At 41.1% G+C, this 23,080-nt stretch overlaps 2 protein-coding genes across 2 annotated transcripts in view; one reads left to right on the plus strand and one right to left on the minus strand.

Moving 5' to 3' along the window:
• cntn3a.1 (contactin 3a, tandem duplicate 1) overlaps nt 1-9,476 on the plus strand; it is a 65,366-nt gene extending 55,890 nt beyond the window's left edge. The window contains exons 13-22 of the mRNA XM_053425082.1: nt 73-190; nt 1,760-1,918; nt 2,101-2,250; nt 2,942-3,012; nt 3,641-3,875; nt 4,746-4,861; nt 5,096-5,282; nt 5,856-5,968; nt 7,177-7,345; nt 8,131-9,476. Of these exons, the coding sequence (XP_053281057.1) occupies nt 73-190; nt 1,760-1,918; nt 2,101-2,250; nt 2,942-3,012; nt 3,641-3,875; nt 4,746-4,861; nt 5,096-5,282; nt 5,856-5,968; nt 7,177-7,345; nt 8,131-8,222 (1,410 nt within the window). The 3' untranslated portion in view covers nt 8,223-9,476. The remainder of the gene's footprint in view (nt 1-72; nt 191-1,759; nt 1,919-2,100; nt 2,251-2,941; nt 3,013-3,640; nt 3,876-4,745; nt 4,862-5,095; nt 5,283-5,855; nt 5,969-7,176; nt 7,346-8,130) is intronic.
• A 6,312-nt stretch (nt 9,477-15,788) lies between these two features.
• si:dkey-178k16.1 (band 4.1-like protein 1) overlaps nt 15,789-23,080 on the minus strand; it is a 31,345-nt gene continuing 24,053 nt past the window's right edge. The window contains exon 22 of the mRNA XM_053424186.1: nt 15,789-15,923. Within this exon, the coding sequence (XP_053280161.1) occupies nt 15,789-15,923 (135 nt within the window). The remainder of the gene's footprint in view (nt 15,924-23,080) is intronic.

Raw genomic sequence — 23,080 nt, forward strand, 5'->3', positions numbered from 1 at the left:
ATCCAATCATGTTTCTTTTTTCCTAACTTGTTTTGTTTTTGTTATTTTCTCCCCTAACTCCTGCACTGACAGCGCTCAGCCGGTGACATCATGATTCGGAACATTCAACTGCGGCATGCTGGGAAATATACGTGCGCCGTTCAGACCAAAGTGGACAGCGTGTCTATTGCTACCGATGTGGTAGTGAGAGGTAAGGACGCCCCTCACAACACGTAGCAAGAAATCAAACTTCAACATCCAAGTACTTGCATTATGTTTTCATAGACACAAACAAATATTGTCATTGATCCAATCATGTACAACCTTCCTATCTCATTTATTTGTATTTTAACGCCTCAAATACATTTTATTTGTATGTGAAAATTATGCAAATATGCAACAGGGAATTCTGATTTGTACTTTGACAATCCTCCTGCTCTATTTCAACAATTTATTTCCATGCGGACCAAATGTTCTAAATACAGGTCAGGCTTTATGACTAGTTCAGGTACATGATTAAAATACTACGTTTTATTGCTTGTAGTTTTACACTTTGTATAAATGGTTCCAGGAACCAATTTTGCGCAGGAAATTAAGCAGATCCATTATTCCCTAACAACTTTGTGTATTCACTACTCCCACTTCCAGTGTAAAGCCAAGTAGAGCCGAGGGCGGATATTTTACGGGACATTTACAGTAGCTTAGCTTCACCTGTAGTGAAGAGGATATGACATCATGACAAAGCGCTCACACATTGTAGGTGTTGCAGAGACATATCTGACATGCCCTGCAACAATGTAGCAGTGAATGTGTCGGTGCTACTGAGATAACAACTCTGGAGATACGAGAGTAAAGCTCACTCATAATCTATCCTTCATCTTTTGCAGTAAAATCATTTGTGAAACAAACTTTCTGTTATGAATGTCACTATCGATCACACAGGAGCATTATAGCTGACTGCATAGCAACGGTCTCTAACCCTGTAAATGGAATCTTGTGAACAAAGTTGCTGTCTGAGGATATGGAGACTGTTTCTATGTAGTTTCAATGTGAGACACATGTTGAAGGGCAGATGTGCACCATGATGCAGACACACTGTATATTTCCATATTGCCTTCCATAATACATCCCTATATTACAGTGGTTCGTTGGTTTTGATCCCCTTAAAATATAAAAGACCTCATGACCCCTACTCACAGGTTACAAATTTTAAACTAATACATAATCTAAGTAAGTAAGTTATTTATCTTTTTGTTTAGATTTTTCCTCACTTTAGCATTTGATTTAAAAATGTCATTCAATATCGAGAGAGCATAGACGTATCAGCTCATTCACAAAAAAATCTAAGATTAAAGAAAAATGAATGTGATTTTGAGTAGCAGAGAATTTCATCATGTTTTCCTTCTTTCTCATCTTGTTAATCATCAGTGCGACTGCGATGGAGAGAATCAGACTCCCACGTTGGGAACCATTGCTTCAGGGCACGTTATGATCTGTTACAGTGTAAATATTGCATTTTCGCAAAACAGAAAATGAGATGAGAGAGACTACAATTGTTAGAACAAATCACGCTGCAGATTCTGTTCCTCGTTTGGATTATTTTTGTTGCATCGCCATCAAACACCGACTGTGGACTGGTTGTAATTCAGTCTTGCACTTCAGCGTCAGTGAGTGTTAGCAGCTGTTATCCACCCACCCGGTCCTGCAGCCTCTTGTCTTCATTAATCTCTACAGCGTATATCATGTTTTGTGAGTGAACTGTGACAAATTACCCCTGCAGGCCCCCCCGGCCCCCCTGTGGACTGTCAGGTGAGCGGGGTGACAGAAGCCTCTGCCTCGCTGTCCTGGGGACCCGGCATAGATAACCACAGTCCCATCCTCAGCTACACCATCCAGGCCAGAACGCCCTTCTCTCTCGGGTGGCAAGCAGTTACCACAGGTACCCTGGTTTTATCCGGATGTTAACTGTGCAGATAGGAAAGAGCGAGAGGGTGGCGACTGGTGTCTTTTTCCATCAGCACATTTGAAATGACAGTAAATAACACATCAGTGGCTTGGCTCGCTTTACTTCGTAGATCTTGCAGGGCTTTGATGAAAGGTTATTCCTGTGATGTCTTTCAGTTCCCGAGCTGCTCGGGGGGAAGCAGCTGTCAGCCACTGTCGTTGCCTTGAGTCAATGGGTGGAGTATGAGTTCAGAGTCCTGGCAAGCAACAGCATTGGAACGGGAGAGCCGAGCAAGCCCTCCAGAAAGGCCCGCACCAAAGACACCCGTATGTATAGGCAGCTTCTTACATTTCCTCAGTGGCACGGATTGTTTGGAATAATTCTTGTTTCTGTTTATGTAGCGATTCAGCTCAGGATGGCAGGGAGCTCCGTTCAGAGAACCTTATTGAACTAGTGTATTTCAGAGAATTCTCTTCCTGGGGGCACACAATAGATGAATTAACCAAATTCACAACAAAGCTTCAGACAGTTTATGTGTATGTGAGTGTGTGTGTGCGTGTAGTGAGAAAAACAAAACCTCTGCAGGGCAGTGTATGAAAGAGACAGTATGTTCAGGTCAGAACCGACATGCATCAAATCCAGACACAGAAGTTGATCAAACAGATTTAAATATAAATCTTTTCAATCAAATCTCATATATGTAAATAAATGGCTCTTCATGTAGAGTGTTTATATTCAACTCCAAAGCATGTGCACATACACAAACCCACATGTATAATTACACATGCACACATAAACATTAACATGAAAATAAAACATAAGGTCACTGTTGTATTTGTCAAAGTATAGTATGTGCCGCACATTTAAGATGTGAGAAATGTTTAACTTTCAATACATCTGGAAGTGTTTCATATCAACAAGCCAGCTCCCATTTGTCGATGTGTAACTGATCAGTCCAGCGTTTCTGTTGGGTGATAGTTGAGCTTCGTGCTTTTCTCACTGTGGTTCATCTGTTAGTTCCCAGGGTGATTCCAGGCAGAGTGGACGGTGGTGGTGGAGGGCGATCGGAGTTGGTCATCACATGGGAGGTAAACCTGCAGTAACATACAAGTTATCTGTGTGTGTGTGAGTGTGTAAGCACATGTGAATGTTCTGTCTATCCATCCATTCTTTATACTGCTTGTCCTGTAAGAGGAGGGTCGCTGGAGCCCGTCCCTGCTGTTAATGGGCGATACAGGTCGCCAGGGTATCACAAGACTCACATGATGTAACCATTGTATAATATAAGTTTCTATATTGGGCGGAATTGAGTTTTGGCAAAATTCCCATGTGCCTAAAAAAACTTTTTATTCCTCCCACCAAGGAGGTTATGTTTTCACTTTCTGTGAGGGATTTGAATTTTCATCAGTCTACCTTATGGATCTTAAAGTAAAGAATCAAACATATTGAGGGCTGTTTGGCCGCGGCAGAGGTATGTTCACAAGTAAATAACTCTCCAGCTCTGTTTGGATAGGTGTATTTTATTTTCCATCAGTATAAAAACTCTTCATCTGACGGAATGATGAATTAATCCAAGGCTTGAAGACGCAGCTCCTCTCCCAGAACTATTCTTCTAAGTGCCCAAATCCATGCACTGCAGTATTTCCTCCATGTATTCATATCTTTAATATCAGTCATCTCCGGTCGTCTCCTCTGAGTCATCTCTTTCCTCCTCAGCCTGTTCCCGAGGAGCTGCAGAGTGGTCCGGGCTTCGGCTACGTGGTGGCTTTCCGCCCACTCGGGGCACAAGGTTGGATGCAGGCGGCCGTCACGTCCCCAGATGCCTCCAGATACGTCTTCAAGAATGAGAGCATCCCTCCCTTCTCCCCTTACCAAGTCAAAGTCGGGGTTTATAACAACAAGGGAGAAGGCCCTTTTAGCCCAGTGACCACCATTCACTCAGCGGAGGAAGGTGGGTACTATTACAGCTACGGGCAGTGAGTGATTTCATGTCGCTGTGGGGATGTGGGAATAACTGTAACATGCTGTCAGTGATTAAACACTGCAACACTGCACCATCGGATCAGACTCATTGTAAGTGAGTCTTATTTCTGTCATTCTTTTTAGTTTCAGTTTTAATAATTGTTATTTTAAAAAACGTCTGCCACTGGTTAGAAAATCCAGAGAAATGTGAAAGCCATAGGACACTTATTTTCTCAATCAACTTCTTGTTAAAATTGATGTGGTCCAACATGAAAGCCAAACTTTCTGCTAAAGTTCAAAGTGTTCTTGTTATTCCTGGATTCTGCTCTTGTTTGTCATCTGTGCTCATCTGAGACTTGTTTGGTCTCAGTTAGAAAAAGTCATGTCGCTCTGAATCACTTGGGATTTGGAAATACTTGAATCCGAATATGTTAAGAGCAGACGAGTTATCCACTCACGTTTAGAGAATAATGTTGGCTTCTTATGTGTTTCAGTAATTTAATCTACATTTTATCCACGTAAATTTCCACAGGATACAACACATAGGCACCGTTAGTTTAGTTTCTTTACCAATAGACATACAGACATCATGGTGTATCAGTACTAAACATGCTACAGTACAGAGTCCAACACTGGGGGTTGTGTTCTATGTAAATCACCAGTTAAAGTTTGATCATACTTTCAGTGATATCAATTCCAGGGATTTTTTTCCTCCCTTACTCTTAATGCTGGAGCACTCTCTCCTCTTTACTCACCAGAATGGACTCGTTTGATAGAGCTACAGTACATTCCAAACGTCATACTGTGAGTGTGGGTGTACTGACTCCATGTCTTCTTCCCCATCCTGTGTGCCTCTCAGAGCCCAGCAGAGCTCCAGGGAGGCTGAGGGTGAGGAGTGTATCAGCGTCCGAGGTAGAGGTCACCTGGAGGCCACTGGCCTGGAGTAACAACCGCAGACGCATCCTGGGCTATGAGGTCAGTCCAACACATGCCCACACAACAGGCTGAATATAGTGGATGGTCTCATCAGCCTTCCGTAACAGTGCTTATCTGATTATTCATTCATGGAGTAAACGGCAGTACGAGTGTGATGCAGGATTCATGCCCAAAGCTGTGGAGTTGCAGATGGAGGTATGAGCTTACAAATTAGTCTCAAGCTGATAAAGAATAACCTGTGTTGTTTTTCTTCTTCTTTGATATGTTTTATAGCTGAGGTACTGGCGTGAGAGGGAGAAGCAGGACACAGCCAGTGTGGTCAGGACGGTGGGGAATAAGACTTCAGTTCTCATCAGGGATCTGGAGGGCAGCAGTACCTATTACATTTCCCTGCAGGCATACAACAGCGCTGGAGTGGGTCCTCAGAGCATCATAGTCAATGTCACAACTAAGAAACCACGTAAGGACTCACTACATACTATGTGTGTGTGTTTGTGTTCCTTCATTTTTATATCTGACTATCATGGTCCATTTGTCGTACTGTATCATTTTATTTTTCACCAATGAGAGTCGAAGAAATTTGTTTTCACTCCTTGAAGAGACCATGTCGAGTTTTCCTCTGCAGGTAATTCTACATATTGTGGTTCCTACCAAAATAAAGTGTGTTTAGATGAGACTTGAAAAACTGTGAGGGGTATTTTCTCTCTCATAAATGATTTAGAGCAAATATTTTAAAAACATTTAGTTTCAAATTGCATCAACTAGCAATCCTCTCCTGACCTCCTGCTTTGGTTCTTAGCATTATGCCGATGTGAGCAGAGTAACAATATGTGATTTCAAGGTCAAGCTGGCGGATGATGACATGTTACAGTCTGAGGGTGGAGTCCTGAAAACACATCAGCCACCTCTACTTTGCATCCTATTTGAACCTATTGGTCTTCTTCTGTATTATAGCCTATATGCACTTCACACTTGTTCTATACAGTATATGTTTATATTTTAACACAATCCTCTTCACCATCTCTGTCTCCAGCTCCTAGTCAAGCCCCGGTCAAAATAATGTGGAACACCTCCAATTCCAAAGTCATCCTGAAGTGGGACCAAGTTCATGCTCTGGAGAACGAGTCAGAGGTCACAGGATATAAGGTAAAACATTTTTTACTTGTCTAAAGTGAACTGGCTGCAGCTGTGATGCACATATGGTTTTATAGATCCTAACTCAGCAGAGGCTGACAGACTGTCAGTCGATCGATTAATGACATATGAGTTCACGTTTTATCCTTCAATGCTGGCGTAACTGTTTAGAATCGGCTGGGCGAAGGTCAAAGGTCACGGTCACGGTGCCCACATATTTCTGTGAATGTGATATATCAGGAGCAACCATAAGGAACTTCTAAACACATGGCACAAACATTGAACCGGACTGGAGGATGACCTGATTAGGATTTGGAGGTTCGGGCCTCTTTAACATGATTGCAATTGCACTCAACTGCATTCATATGAACTAAAAGTACAAATTTTCTTTTAATTAAAGTAATAAAAAAAGGATATTGAATTCTCACTGGTTTATTAATCACACTTGTTTGGAAGAACATGAGGCCCTGTTTCATTTTGAGGATTTTCTTTGTTATGTAGCTGAATACTAATTTATTCATTTTTTTAATTGCCTTATTTCCTTAAAATAATAACCTCTTTATAACACCAACACCTACATTGTTTTATTTTCAGATACATGACTTCAGCCCAACATAACTTTTTTAATTATTCCTTATGGGAAAGGAGGAAGAAAGAAGGAAATTTGTATTTAGTGGCGTTAATGTTTGATTTTCCCACATTGTGGCATTTTAGCAGCTTCCTCTGCACATTATACTCAATGTTTTAATTTTCACTTATGGAATTTTATTTCAGGTTATTATGAATCCTTTTTGGTTCATCAATCTGACTGGAACTGTGGTAGTGGGTCTTACTCACCTGCAGTCACAGTCACCTGCACATTATTCTCATGACATCGAAGGGGTGATTTGAAAGTGGATTTTAGTGTATCATTGAAAACTCAGCCCAGAGTCAGGCTGCAGCGGAAACATCAGGATTGAAACGTTTCTACACTAACCTCATCTCTCCTGCACGCGCTCCTCTGCTGATCTCACATGTCCACATACTTAGATACATGTTAGTTTCTGAGGCAGCACATTACATCTCATGGAGCTGTCTGAAGGAAACCCGAGCTAGAACTCAGATTTTCTGGTCAGTGCGTAAACAAGAAGACTCTGAACCCTCTCATATGCATCGTGTTGGGGGCATCTTCCTGCCATGTCTCACTTTGTCATCGTTTTTCCCTCCCCGGCTTCCTGCAGGTGATGTACAGCCAGGACAAACACAGCCTTCCCAGTGTGGTTGAGACCAACACCACCTCCTTGGAGCTGTCGCTGCCGGTCAACCAAGACTATGTCATCCAGATTAAACCCTTCAGTGAGGGAGGGGAAGGCATCAGCAGCCGCCAGATAACCATCCCCAAGATAACAGGTGGAACAGTCCCCACACGAGCATGAAACATAACGTCTTTGAGAAAAGATGAATTCAGCTGAGCTCGTGCTAAGTCCTAATCTTTCTGTCCTATCAAGGACAATTTCTGAGAAATCCCAGTGCAGGACTGGAACATTGTTGGAGTGCAGCTGCCTAGTATTATGATTACAACAGGAATGCTTGATGTACATTACGCCTTCTCACATACTCTAACATTACTGACAATAACTCCTCAATTAATTTGAGTGAAATTGTGATTTGTGAATATCGTCTATACAAATACATTCAGATTGATTGATTGTGAACCTCTGAGGCTTCGGTCTGTAGATAAATCGGTATCTCTCATATTTATGAGGTATTTTTTCCTTTAAATGTCGATGCAAAACAATGAGTCTTCAAATAAGCCATTCATCTCTTTTATCTCTTGCACTTAAAATACAGTCTCTTATCCACAGACAGTAATATATATATCATCAAACAGATACATAGGCTCAGACATGCAAATAATATTGCTTGTGGCAGGTTGTTGAAAAGTGGAGTTTTTTTCTTTTAAACAAAGTATGGATGTTGCCGACTCACTGGTAAAAGTCTATTCCTCCCATAACTGGGCGTGATGTGCTAGTGCCATCTATTGACGCAGTGCTGCACTTACAACTTTGCACACAATGGATTTTGATAAACTTGTGTTGATTCATGTGAAACCATTTTTTTCCTACATTTCCTGGTAACAGGAGTCTTTCAGAAGACAAGACAAATTTTGACTTTGATTTCTTTGTGTGTTTCAGGCCCCGTAGCCACTGGTGCAGCCCCCGAGGCCGCTGCATTTCCCTTGGTTAACCTTGCGGCCCTAATCCTCACAGCCACGGCCATGCTATGACAAACATCTGCAGGAACCAGGCACCACAGCTGCTTATTAAGAGGAGAAACAGCGGGTCAGAGACAAGAAGAGGCTGGCAGCGGTATCTCCAGCTGCGCTCTCCCCTTCCCTACTGTGTCTTCTTTCTACAGAAATCTCTTTGTGAGGAAGAGTCTTTTTCCTCCACCTTTCTGAAGGAGTCGCTGAAAGAAACTGGTTCTTTCAGAAGTTGCATTTATGGAACTGAAAGGACGCGGAAATAAGACTGCAGTCTCTTAGATTTTTTCCCTTCTCTGCTGCTTTCTATGCGATTGATATTCTCATATGGTTTTCACCTTGGAGGCTCGGAGTTGTGCGATGCACAATAGGATGTGTACAGGTTTTCTTTGTTGGACTGTGCAGGTTTTGTTGAAAGGATTTATGTATGTAGCACTGGACTTTTCTCGGATGATGGGATTGTATTTTATGTGGGGATGAAGGAGACACAAAGCACTTACACAACTCATTCTTCGATGAGCGAAAAATATATTCAAGCTCGACTTAAGACAAAAACATGGATTAAGTCATTTTCCTCCACTCTCCGGACTGTGTTTGGGAAAAAGTTCCATGGACTGTCTCAGAAGAAAAACCAAGGGTTACTAATCCCTGCCAAAAAAACTAAAACACACACAAAAAAAGCCCCACAAAAACAAAACAAAACCGGGAGCTAAGCCTAATTGCTTATTGACAAACCGGTATTTGGGATCTTTGTAACGCTGCCTGGGTTTTCTTCATACCGTTTACGTTTTACCGCGTCACGTCGGATCCTCAGAGTTACCATGACACTGACTGGGACCAGAGGTAACCGAGCTGACACGGTTCAGTTCCACCTGTTGTATCTTTGTTGAAGAAATGCAACTTGTGCGCCCCCTGTATGGCTTCCATCGTAAACAGCAGACTTGTGTTGATCCATCGGTGTCTTACCCTCCTCGCTCATCGCCCTTGATTAAGTGTGTGACAGAGGCACGCTGAGCAGTGTGTGCGCCACATTGTTGTACACTGTATGTATGAAATCCTCAGGTCCCAAATGAGCCTTAAGTCTTATGATTATTATCCATGCTGTTATTATTCAAGAGATGTATTTATTTTCCTCCTCTGCTTTTCTCCGCATTGTGTTGTTCATACCTACTTTAATTTATGAAAACTGACCTTATCGTACGCTATCGAGTTTTTTCCTCTTTTCTTACTTGGTAGATCATATCTTTGGGCGTTTTGGGCTCAGATACAACATGCCTTTCCCCCATGTCTTTCATGATGAGCCCTGTAATACAGTGATACTGACTTTTGTAACCCAGCTCATTTCAAAGTAGGGATGGGGATTTTACTGTCAGCTGCTGTTCGGCATGAGATCAGTCAGTGTACGTAGCTATGTTTGCTTAGGACGTCTGAAAGGATCAACCTGCTTTTAATAAACATAATGCCATTTTCTGCATTTCCTGCTTTGATGTCAGTGCAGGATGAAGGGTTGTGTGTTTCAAAGCTAAGCGCTGCCTCCTCATCAGGCCATGCAGTTTGAAGCAGAGCACTTATGCACCACCTTAGCAGATGCTGTGGAAAAGCTCTTGAGTTGACATTAAGGTAAGGATTTCTTTATTAAATATAGATCAAACTTATTAATTTCCTTTAACTTGACACCTGTGTCACACATTAAAACTAGAAGGTCATTCAGAGAGCTCATATCTCCATCGAAGCCCAACAACAGCCTCATGAAACCACATTTACATTATGTCGATCTGGATTTCTGTTTGGATCTTCACCAAACTGCACTAACTCATAAATATCAGTCCTCTAAACATGCCTGATATATATATATATTTTTTTTTTTAAATCAAGATCCACACATTATTCTCAGAACAATTTAAAGAAACACCCAATCTCACAATATTATCGTGAAAATTGATCTGCCCCTAAATTGATCGGGTTATTTCATGACCTGTATGACATCCCACATGGTACTGCATTCAGTTGTTTTTGCGTAATCCTGTTAACTATCAGACACACTAACAAACTGTCACAATTCAGGTGGACCCAAATGCAGGAGCGTTGCAGAAAGCAGGTCCAATTAAAAAAAGAAAAAACTGAAACACAGAATAAGGGGAAGGCCCGGAAGGAAACAAACAGGCAAACAGAAGAAACAAGGCAGGATAAGGAACTTGTGATGCAGAGACTAAGCAGACGACTCGACAAAGACAGAAGTGAGGACTTAAATACAAACTGATGTGATGATATACACAGATGATGACAAACAGGTGAAACAAGTCAAGGCAACAATCAAAACTAGAGGGAAACACGCAGGAAGTAAAAATAGCAGAAACACATGAGGCTAGATCAGAACTTCAAAATAAAACAGGAAACTCTGGGACTCAAGAACTCAGCGGAAAAACAACCAAACACAAGCAGTAAGCAAAGAGTCCTTCATCAAAAAGTGTCCAACCAAAATCAAAGTAGACTTCATCTCAGATCCGTGACACAAACAATCTGTGGCAGACGAAAACACAACCTCCTTGGCGGTGTTGGCTCGCTGGGCAACAAAGAGCTAGAGAGCTAAATAGAGAGTAAATATTGTCATTACGTTTATCAGGTTGCCAGAATAGCGATTCCAAATGAAAGCTTAGATTACCACATAACTGCTGGATGTGGAAATAAGCAACATTTGCTGATAAATTTGCCGACGCAGGCATATTGCATTCCCCTGAAGAAACAACCTGCTCTGCTTTTCTTAATGTGATAATTAAGTCATTAATTCAGAAAAACTGAGCAGATTAATATAATTTTTTTTTTTTCCAGAAAATAATCTGGTTAATTCAGAAAAAGCAGCCCTGTTTTTTCTGAATTAATTACATTAAAAACAATAAAAATCCTAACTCAAAATCTGGCACGGAAGCTACAGTTGTTAGTGCATAGCAGCCAAAAGCATAAGCAGCCTCTATCAGTGCTGTATGTTTACAAGAGGTAAGATACCATCTCCAAATGTCTCAAACACAAACCAAAATAAAACCAGATGAAATGAACAGACGGGACATCTTTGCTTTCATGAAAGTGAGATCCTTGACTATTTTGTTAATTATTTTTCTCAAGTAAATGCAATTCTTTTCCATATTTGCCTTATAAAGCTAAAAAAGATCTGCTGCCTCCAAGTGGTCAACATTTTAGTTACAGTTTAAAACTGTTTTTTTAAGCAGACCTCGTGAGTGCGCTGGTCCCTGAGGTTCTGAACGCAACTTGGATCCGCACCAAGTTTAACGGGTCCTCTCCTGATCCATCCAACATCCCAGCACTAAGTTTAATGTTAATCCGTCCGTTAGTTTTAATGTTATCGTGCTAACAGACATAACTTCCTTGAAAGAGGTAATATCAGTCAATCAAGCAAACTTTATTTATAAAGCACCTTTCATGCAGGTGAGTGCAGTTCAAAATGCTTCACATATGATTGACAACATGACAATAAAACAGACATAAGAAAAAAATATATATAAATATATATATATAAATAAATAAACTGTTAAAACAATTAGAAATTATTTAAAAACAATGAGAGACAAAAATAAATAAATGAATATAATATTGTAAAATGGCGAAAATAACAGTAAGAGTGGGAGAAGAGTATGGGATGACAATCAATAATAAACAAATCAAAAAAGCATAATAAGTGGCTTAAGAAAATGTCCACTTCTTTAATCTCCTCGGCTGTAGATGTATATATTTCTTAGGGTCATTGTTATCGTGGTCCCTGCCGATCTCCTGTTTCAAATCACACAAGCAAGTCTGTTATTCTTTCATGAATGCTCCTGATCAATATTCCGAGAACAGATACTTATACACTAAGTGCAATCATCATTTGTTTGGTCCTCAGGACGCCCACCCAGGACTGTATCACTTTGTTCTATACCACAGTATCTGCTGTGTCTGCATGATGGTGAGAATTAACAATTAGTAATCACATCTCAAAAATATCTGATGTGAAAAGCAGAAACTTGATAGAGCAGCACATCAATGACCCACATCTGGATATCACCACACTAATTTGATTATATACAGTAGCTTCTCTTCCATAGAAGTTGTTCTCCCACAGGTTCGACGTTGTTATTTTTAACCTTCTAAGATGCATTTGCAGCAACTACTGCTCTGACCACATGGAAGAATTAGTACTCAAACAAGCCTTGGTAACAAAACATTAATTTTGCTCTGTTTTATCACATTTTTTATTTTGCAGTCATCTCATTTTATTCGTTAAACTATTTTCTTACCAAACCATGAAGGGATACATTACACTGCAAAGAAACACACAGACACACACTCGCCCTCTGAGGAACATTTTCAGTGACAAGGTTAGAAAGACTTGATGCACCTCTTCTAAAGCTGCCAGTGTGCACTTTTGAAACCAACAGCCTGTGGCGGACAGTAATGTAAACACACACACACACACACACACATACACGATCTCTCTCTCTATGACACACCTTTAACCTGTTTCTAACCCGAAACAGCCCTTTGAAGTTGTGATGACCGGGCAAAATGTCCCCACTTACTGAAAATAACCTCACTCCTTAAGCTATATAGTCTAAATGATCCTCAGAGATACAAGTACACACACACACACACACACACACACACACTCAACTGTGTAAGTACCCTAAGCCCTATTATACTATAATTAGGCCTATAGGGCAAATATGCACATAGAAGTCATGATAAGACAAACACTGATAACATGGTAGAGATCAAACAAAGAGGTTTTTCCTCTCATCTCATCTTTTTTCTCTCTTCTGTTTATTCATTTGGAAGGAATGCAAGTATAATGTACAGCAAAGACACAGCACCAAGCAATGAAGAGCAGAGGAGACGAAGCTGCTGTGGATGAGAGGGGGGACGGCTCTTCACGGGAAGGACTGGGTGAGGCTTAAGGGTCAGTCAGAGGTCGTCCAATCAGTCAGGCACCAAGAGCCTCAACTTCAGCCAAGTGTCTGTCATTAATCAGATTCAGGTCACCACTTGTCAGATTTCCTTGAGCCCCCTTATTCTGGACCGAGGGAGGCGAGTGTGACCTTCCAGACTGACCCAAGGATGACGTGGAACATTTGGCCTCCGGTGAACGACAGTGAGAGGGATTTTCAGTCGGTTATGCCCGACGTTGTTGAAAAGCTCTCGTCCTTTAGGTAACTGGTGCCCCCTAGTGGACATACAACCCCTGGCCATTTACTACTTGACATCGTCACAATCCACCAAACGCCACCAAATACACAGTACAAGGTTTGCACGGCTGCATTATTCTTTTTTTCCCCGCACCCACACCCATGAGATAACGTCACTTTAGGAGACTGAACCAAGATATGAAACACGACAGGAGTTACACTGCACATGTGAAACTTTAATTGTAAAGTTAAGAGTTTTGTTTCTCAATCCAATGATTTGCTGCTGTGAGGGTTGATTTATTACATAGCTTTTTGCAATAAGAGGAGACAGGAAAGGACAAACCTTTTCATGCCAAATGTATGCGTTTTGATTTTCGGGCACTTGTGAAAGTAAAAGCAGATTGGTCATATAAAGTTATTTCATACAAAATCAGAGTTTTTTTCAATTCCACTGCTACCTTAATTGGCACACTACACATCTATGGCATCCCGCTAACATTCATGCACCAAATCACACACAACGTAAAGTTCAAAGATGCCGCCCCTACTGTGTGTTTTGTTCATCTCTAACATTGCACTTTGCTTGAAAGAGTATTGGACGGCCTCTGATGCACAGAACCAATTCAGCAGAGAATCGTAAAAGATGAAGAAAAACAATGGAAAAACATCAGTCACCTCAACTGGAAGTGGCTGTTACTTTATGATTCTTCATGGGGGATTGAATTAACAGTAACCAGATATGTTAAGATATATTAATCAGCACCAGTGACTGGATATTAGATTGAAATGTTAAACAAAAAAGGTTGTAACTGAGACAACAAGCTGTAGCAAATGTGTTATTATTGGACGTGGGGATTGACACACTACCTGAACACATTGTGTGCTCGACCTTTCCCACATTTTCCCATGACTACTCCTCATTTCCTGTCAGGAAGCTTCATTTCCTCTATTGCACGTCGGAGCTTAAAGATTTGGCTTCAGATTGTGTTTATATAATTCGGGCCTTCACATCAGTGTGATTTTCCTTCATGATCCTGGATGTCCTTTTCCATCCTTTTTCTCATATCAATATTATTCAATTACAATCCAATAATGCAAGAAACCATCATGCAAGTCTTATCTCAAATAGTAGTTTCACTGATATGATATTGACTCTATGTACTTACTACACGAAAATGGCCAAAGTGGAACTAGATCCAGCTGGATTCAGAAAGCACGTCTAAAGGCTGGGGGAGGAACTCACAATCTACATGGCCATCATTGGAATAAATACAACAGCTACATGTGTATTAACAACTCCTAGTGTGCAGAGCCGTATGCAGAAAATCCAACCAAGCGTCCATCGCAGTCTGTTGTCCTCCGTGCCACCCACACATCGTGGTGAAATAAACCAGACAGAGGGAAGTTTGTGGATCAGACTCAGCTCTGCTTTTTTGTCCTGAACCGACACCAGGGACACGGTGGACGCAGCATGATGTCTCTCATCCGTCTCCATCGGTCAGTGTGAGGTGGGTGGGAGGACGCTCCTTCGTTCACGTGACTGGCTGAGCAGGAGTGAAATCTAATACATGGAGCTTCTTCTGCTCCCACTAAAGCCTGCTCCACTCGATGCCTTCAACACAACCAGAGTTGCATGTGATAGAGTCTGTGACAAAGTGCATGGACACACACAGTGAGGTTTGTTCTCAGCACACACAGCAGGATGACCTCTCCTTATTAAATACAGCAGGACGGACATGTAAGAAACACTTAAGTGTGTGCATGGCAATTTGTTTGACATATTTACTAATTCTCTAGATGATGTTCTCCGTATGAGACGGGTGACTTCCATATTTCCACAGTGTGAATGAGTGCACACATTATCAAAAACAAACCCCTTCTACACTCAAGACCTTTGACCTTTGAAGAGGACTGAAGCAAGTGAGGTCCTGAGAGCTTTGAGGGGAATTTATTTATATAATGTATTTAACTGTTCCGGATGTTTGGAATTGAAGACCGCGATTAAAGTTTAGCAAACTGTTAAGGGTGAAGATTTTCAACCGTGAATGAAAATCAAACAGGAGCGTTTGAAAGGAGTCCAGGTTCAGCCTTCTGTGTGTGTGTGTGTGTGTGTGTATGTGTGTGTTTATGTTTGTGTGTGTGTGTCTGAACATGTACAAGAGGCTCCATTTGAGCACCACTGGCAGTTGTCTGTCAGGAGGGATGTGGCAATTTCACTGGCGCTTCTGGTCCAAAGGGGGGCGCTCTCGTCACAGCGAATCAGAACTACGGACAGATTAGAAGAGACAGTCAACCATAAATCCTCCCTCACACAGACACACACACAGACACACACACACACACACACGCACGCACATACACACCAGAGAGGGGGGATGTGGGGCTATATCTTGGCCTGTTTTGTATCTGTTAAGAGTCAAGATGGCTCCTGTACCTCGGATGCTCCGTGTCGATCCTCAGTGGACGATTCCGTTTCCCTGACAACGACTGCCTTGGTCACCTGCATGTCTGGATGCTGCTGCTTGGCTTCCTGTATTGCGATGGCCAGAGCCTGCAGGCAAAGAGTACAAGTGATCTGGGTGTTAGAAGCTTTAATACTTCCAACCAGGGCCGGGTCTAGACAGGCATGTATGAGAGGGCAGCCACAAATCTTGAGGGGGCATTGTGCTGCAGCACCTTTTACCATGTCTAATTGACAAATTCACTCACTAGGATGCGGGTACTGTAGTAGAAAAATTAACTAAATATGCTTAACAAACTATTTTGTATTTGGATAGTAAGTTTCTGCAGCCTTGTAAGAGACTTTTATGACTTGTATTTACATACACCAAATGTTTAAGACTTGAGCTGTTTTATGGTCGGAACTGTTAGTGTTGAAATACGTTGAGACCATTTGTTACCCATCAAAGGAAGGAGTGGATGTCTTCTTATCACCTAAGGAAACACATGTGAATCAGCTGCTAATGTTTAGATTCCTCTCCTTCCCCCACCCATGTATCCTTCCTGGATTGGTTCAGAAGGACAGCCCTAAATCCTCCTATATAAGATCTGTGTTTTTGACTGTTCTTCATCCTCACTCTGAGACCCTTGTGGTTTCCCTGTGTTGATCCTTTCTGCAGAAAGCCCCTTATTAAATACACGTAGATAACTTTGTTGTTTCCAGCCTCTTGTATCTCCAGATTTCCATCACAATTTGGTGTCAGAAGTGGGATCGCACGTCTGGGCGGATCTGGACTCGGGTCAGCGGTTGACTGATCCTCTTGGAAAAATAGTTTCCAACCTTAACCTCCCCATACGGGTGAGATGCAGGGACTAAGACCCGAGTCCCGGATCGTCTCAGCGCTGCGATCTATCTGGTGAGAATCTGAGATTTCAAGTGTAATATATACCAAGCAAAGCATAGTGTTACGGAGAAGTTGGTCTAAGAGGAACGGGATCCTCAAGACAGGTGAAAGCCCTGTAAATTTTTAACCAAGGTTTAGAAAAAACCTGGAAGGTAGACTGACGAGGTACCTTTAAGAACGAGTTTGTTAAATAACACGACCACAGAGAGGACATAATACTGAGTTGTATTTGCATTGTGTGAAACAAGTCTCGAAAAGCGCGCTATGTAGAGAACTTCTTTAAGGCACTATGATTTGTATTGGTGAGGCAGGATATTTGAAAGTGTATTTAAAAAAAGAAAAAAAAGAAAAAAAAAGAAGAGATGAATTGAGAAACTAACAGTAACCAAGTAATTATAAGGAAATTACTATTGAATATAATATAGGAGGTATAACATTATTTTGACGATGTTTATATTACTAAGTTTTATATTTGCTCCTTAAAATAGCATTTAGGAGATTGATGAAGACTAACTAATACTTAAATTAAAATAAAAAAAAATCTTTACATAGGTAAATGAGAAAATAAGATTTGGGTAATAGAACTGAACTGAGTAATCCTTCTGTGAACTTCATGCGAAGGAACTATGGTGACACAGTACTTAGTCTGATACAAGTATGGATGAGTGAATGTGGTTTCCAGCTGGGGGGAGTTTTCGTGTAAGGAATGTGGTTAGAAAGAAAATTGCATCAAAGGGACAGAAAACAGACACTGGCAGGGACAGATAACACCTCACAAATGTCTCAGTGTCTCAAAATGCAGGTTTCCAACCTCGACTCTTCCCCGCCGACAAGAAGACAACCAGAACAACACCAGGCTCCACCAGAAGCGGATGTTCCACAGCCAGGAGCCCAGGCTCCACAACAACCTTTTCCAGCTAATAACGTTCCAGACCCGCAACTCCTCTCTTCACCTTGCACCAGACAAGCAGGCAATATGGACTGGGACAGGATCCAGCCCAAATCGCGAATTGTTGAAGTGACCTGATGTTGCCAGCCTGTTAAAACGTACAGGCATCAAGTGGGACTCAGGAAGAGCTTAATAAAAACACATGCAGTTCATGCGAAGAAGAAGAAGAAATAAGACACTGATCTGCATAAAGCCTCACTGACAATGTTCACAGGTACATCGCGGATGCAGAAGAAGAGGATTTCAAGGAAGGAGAGGAGACGGCACGTGGAATGATGATTGGGACATTTGTTTTCTCTATGGAGAGAAGGGACATTGGGCAAAACTAAAAAAAAATTGCAGAAGAAACAGCAACTTTACAAGGTGATTGAACCGAGGCGGGGATGGAGGAGAGGGAGGAACCAGCAGCTTTGAACACAGAACGAGGCCGTGAGGAACACTTCACACATCAAGAGGGTGAATGCACCACACCAACACAAACACTTATCAGGGAAGTAAATTTTTTTTTTTTTTTTTTTTTTTTAGAAAAGAAACACAAACTACTGATAGGAACATATGATAAATATTAATGAAATGTATATGTTCGTATGCCAACGCACACACTCACAGTGCTAGGGAAAGAGAATATATTCCTTGTTGTTGTAGGAGCAACACATTCAGTCATCAACAGTGATATGTTTGACACACATCCCAAGATGAGCGAATGAGTTGTTAGATCTGTGTTAGATTCAGGAAGCACCATGGTTGAAAATTCATGACTCCCTTAATATGAGGTGATATTATAATATAATATAATATGAGGCATCACTGAAAAATTCAAGTGTTAATTTTTTGCTATCCTCATGTTGTCCAAATTAACATGATGGGAAAAGATGTAAAGTATCTTTTGGATATTTTATAGTTTCCAACCCATTAGGAGTCATAGTGATCCGAACGGCTGATCTGGATCCACTACAGATTTACACGTGCATTAAGTGTAATGCTGATTCACTGTTAAGTGAGTATGAATGGAAGCTCTGTTCATCTATTGTCACATCGATCTAGTGGACAAGGCACATTCAGTCATACTAAGAACATCCAAAAGATGTACACTGCACTCAAACACGAAGGGAGAGATGCAGGTTTTGAGAAAAGATGGTTTAGAGAAAGTTGTGTGAAAGATAATTTAACACTAAGTTTCATGTTCTGGAATGAACATAGATGTGCTGTTTCTGAAGTCACCCTCTCAGTTCCTTCACAGATGTTCAGAGGATGCTCTCCTTTTGAAGTTCCTGGTTCACACTCACATGACTTGCTGTCAAAAACAAAAATGATGAATGGCAAGACTTGGGACCGTGGATACAAAAATGTGTCAATGCTGACATTTGGGAAAAAATATCAGATCCTGTGGTTAGGTAAAATCTATTTTTGAAAAAAATCTGTTGTTCACACTTTCAAGGTTGTTTAACTGGTACCAGACACACGTAAAGAAGCCCAATATGCACATGCATATTTAGATTATACAAACAACATTTCAAGGGCTCAAGGTAATCATGATGTGGGTTTAATTGAAACATGGAACCTGTGGTTATCACACCATGATCTGACAATATCTAATAAAACAGAAAGCCATCGATGGTATTATACCCGTTTTCAACTCTCTATTGAGGGCAGGTGTAATTGTTCCTTGCAAGGATTCACTTGTGCACACTCCGATTTTTTCCGGTGAGGAGTATTTTTGATAAAACACAACCTGAGGATTTGCGATTCATCTAAGATTTGTAGGTTGTCAACGCTGAGTACAACAACGCGCTTCGTCGGTTCCAAATTCTTAAAACAATACTTTGGTAAGTTCTGAAGGATAGTAAATGGTTCTCTGTTGTTGATCGGACAAATGCATTCTTCAGTGTTTAAATTGATAAAGACAGCCAATACTGGTTTGCATTTGAGTTCGACAGAGAAAGTTATACAATCACATGCCTTCGTCAAGGCTATTGTGAATCACTGACCATTTACAACCAAGCACTAAAGGAGAGCTTGAGCTAATTTAGAGATAACAGCAGGAAGAGCACATTTATGATATTTTGACAATATAATGATTTGTGATTTGTGCTCCAACTGAAGAATATTGTGAAAATTATTCTGTAGCTCTACTAAATTATCTAAATGCATAAGGTAATAAGGCAAGCCTGAACAACTACAGTTTGTTAAAGTATAATTTTGTTAAAGTATAAGTTTGTTAAAGTATAAGTTTGTAAAAATATAGGTTTGTAAAAGTAAAAGTTACATTTTTGGGGCATATGATCACAGCAGAGGGCAAATCCCTCTCCCCTAATAGAGTAACAGTAATTCAAAGATTCCTAAACTGTTAGAAAGAAATAAGTGATGTCATTCCTGTGATCGATTCTTATTGCAGATCATTTATACCTAACTATGCTGTCCTCGAGGAGCCCCTCAGCGCAATCGCACACGGGCTTACAAGCATTTAGCAAAGTTATATGGACTGATTACGCAGAGAAAGCTTTCACTGACTTGAAACTGACCCTACAATTGACCACCCGACTTTATGACTACCTGACCCTGACCGACCTTTCACACAAGCAGTTGACAAGAGGGTGGAGTAGATGATATCAGTGCTGCTCCCAGACCAAGGGCAAACAGAGACCTGTTGCATTTTTCTGAGCAAAACTTGATCCAGTTGCTGCAGGCCTGCCTACTTGTCTCAGAGCTGTAGCAGTGGCAGAGAAGGCTGTAATGGCGTCCAGGGATTTAGTAGGGTACTCTCCACTCACCCTGTTGGTACCACATGCTATGTCTTTGATTTTGTTGGAACAAAAGATATCTCATTTGTCTGCTGCACGCTGGCTTCGTTATCATGCTATTCTGTTGGAAATGCCTAATATCACTGTGAAAAGATGTAATGTTCTTAACCAGCTACTCTTCTTCCAACAGAAGGATATGGTGAATAACATAAATGTGTAGTAACAATAACTGAAGTTTGATCCTCCATACTAGATTTACAGGAAACACCACTGCAGAATCCAGACCTTGAACTGTTTGTGGATGGATCAGCGTCTCGCAATTCAGACACAGGAGCAAATCAAGTTGGTTTCTCTGTGGTTACAGCACATGATACATTGATTGCATGACCACTCCCTGCTTCCCTGTCTGCACAGGCAGCAGAGCTCACTGCTCTCATTGAAGCATGCAAATTGGCTAAGGGGAAAAGGGTTCATATCTACACTTACACTAGATATGCATATGGTGTAGTACATGATTTTGGCACGATTTGGAAACACAGAGAATTCCTTACATCAGCAGGCAAACCAACTGCAAATCATGCTCTAGTGTCTCAGATGCTTGATGCTATCCTCCTCCCCAAACATGTTGCTGTATATAAATGTGATGCTAACACCTCTAATAATGACCCAGTATCACAAGGAAATGCCAGTCACTGCAAGAGAGTCCCAGAACCGGATATTCTAACTGCTGCACCCACACTGAATAAGTAAAGCGAAAGATCGGTGAAGAGGGGGCAGTGCTGACCAGCACAGCTGTTGGTAATAGTTGCTTCAGAAAATCACATGATACACACACCACCGAGAGGACGACAAATGGAACGCTGACCTCTCCAGTCAGCTGGGTCTAAGTGGCAGTAGAGGAACTGTTCTCTCAATAATGATGACAGCGATCTCCCGCTGACACGCTTGATACGAATTTCGTTTTTTGTGGGTTTCAAGCATCCTGTGCGATATGATGATTTGTTTTCCTTTGAAGCTACAGAAAGTGTTTGCTCGTTTGAACATGCCACACTTCTATTCGCACGTATGTCTCCCCCACACTGCACCTTTATACTCACAGTTTGGTTACTGTAGCCTCCATGGGCCTTATGGGGAATGCCAACTGTGTCCCTATGGTTTGTATTGCCAGATGACACACGAACTAGATCTACAGTGACGACAATATAAGGTGTGTTTCCCCTCCCTGAGGGGTTTCCTCCCCAGAACCCTTTGATAGTGATAAAGAATCTGATGTTACTGTGTGTTTGTTTAATCTGCTCTTATCATTCCTTCCTCCCATTTAAAGACGCATACCGCCTGTGACAAAGGCAGTTTGCTTTACACTACTGTGATGATGATGGTGAATTGATGTATTTGATTTTTTCATTCTCATAAGTTGTCAATAAATGACAAAAAGGAGGGAAATGTAGTAGAAAAATTAACTAAATATGCTTAACAAACTATTTTGTATTTGGATAGTAAGTTTCTGCAGCCTTGTAAGAGACTTTTATGACTTGTATTTACATACACCAAATGTTTAAGACTTGAGCTGTTTTATGGTCGGAACTGTTAGTGTTGAAATACGTTGAGACCATTTGTTACCCATCAAAGGAAGGAGTGGATGTCTTCTTATCACCTAAGGAAACACATGTGAATCAGCTGCTAATGTTTAGATTCCTCTCCTTCCCCCACCCATGTATCCTTCCTGGATTGGTTCAGAAGGACAGCCCTAAATCCTCCTATATAAGATCTGTGTTTTTGACTGTTCTTCATCCTCACTCTGAGACCCTTGTGGTTTCCCTGTGTTGATCCTTTCTGCAGAAAGCCCCTTATTAAATACACGTAGATAACTTTGTTGTTTCCAGCCTCTTGTATCTCCAGATTTCCATCACAGTACACTGAACAAGTGCCTTGTAAAGTACTGTGGTCTCAAATGCTTGGCACACTTATTTCATTGTAGTTATTGTTGTTAGACTAACCATATATGAACTTGGGTTGTTAGTTGTATGTCCTACCCTCAACCTAAACTGACTGCACTTTGTCAGGCCTCTACCCTAAGACCTGCCCAACTTGGGTGTCCCTATGAAGACTAGCTTCTGTTGGTATAGCTCTTAGGGTCACTGAGGCACTCAAACCTCCTGACCACGATAAGGTGGCAATCCCTCAGGAGGATGTTTTTGTATTTTTTTGTATTTTTTTATTTTTATAATACCCTCAGGAGGATGTTTTTGTATTTTTTTGTATTTTTTTATTTTTATAACACTCTTAGGAGGATGTTTTTGTTTAGTTTTTTAAATAAAAATTAAAGAAATAAAACAAAGGCTATTAGCCTAGAAAAAACAAACAACGTTGGCTAACTACAGCATTTTTGCTGGCCACTAATTTTAGTTAAGTTCTCCTAGGTCTCTAGGTCAACGTCAGCCTCCTGTTTCCCTTGGCAAACTCCCTCACAAATTTCGTCCATGTCCAGCTTGTATGTAATTGACTTTTCATGGGCCAAGATAACCAGGTTCCTCTTTCTGTGATGCAGCATAGTTCTGCGAAAGGGGGTTAAGACACGGGACAGTGTGGAGAAAGAGCTCTCACATGCAGCTGAAGAAACGCCAATGACCAGTGCTGTAATGTATAACTTGTACAACAAGGGAAATGCTGCCTT

The sequence above is a fragment of the Pleuronectes platessa genome, chromosome 6 (assembly GCF_947347685.1).
Source record: "Pleuronectes platessa chromosome 6, fPlePla1.1, whole genome shotgun sequence".
In the NCBI taxonomy this organism is placed as follows: domain Eukaryota; kingdom Metazoa; phylum Chordata; class Actinopteri; order Pleuronectiformes; family Pleuronectidae; genus Pleuronectes; species Pleuronectes platessa.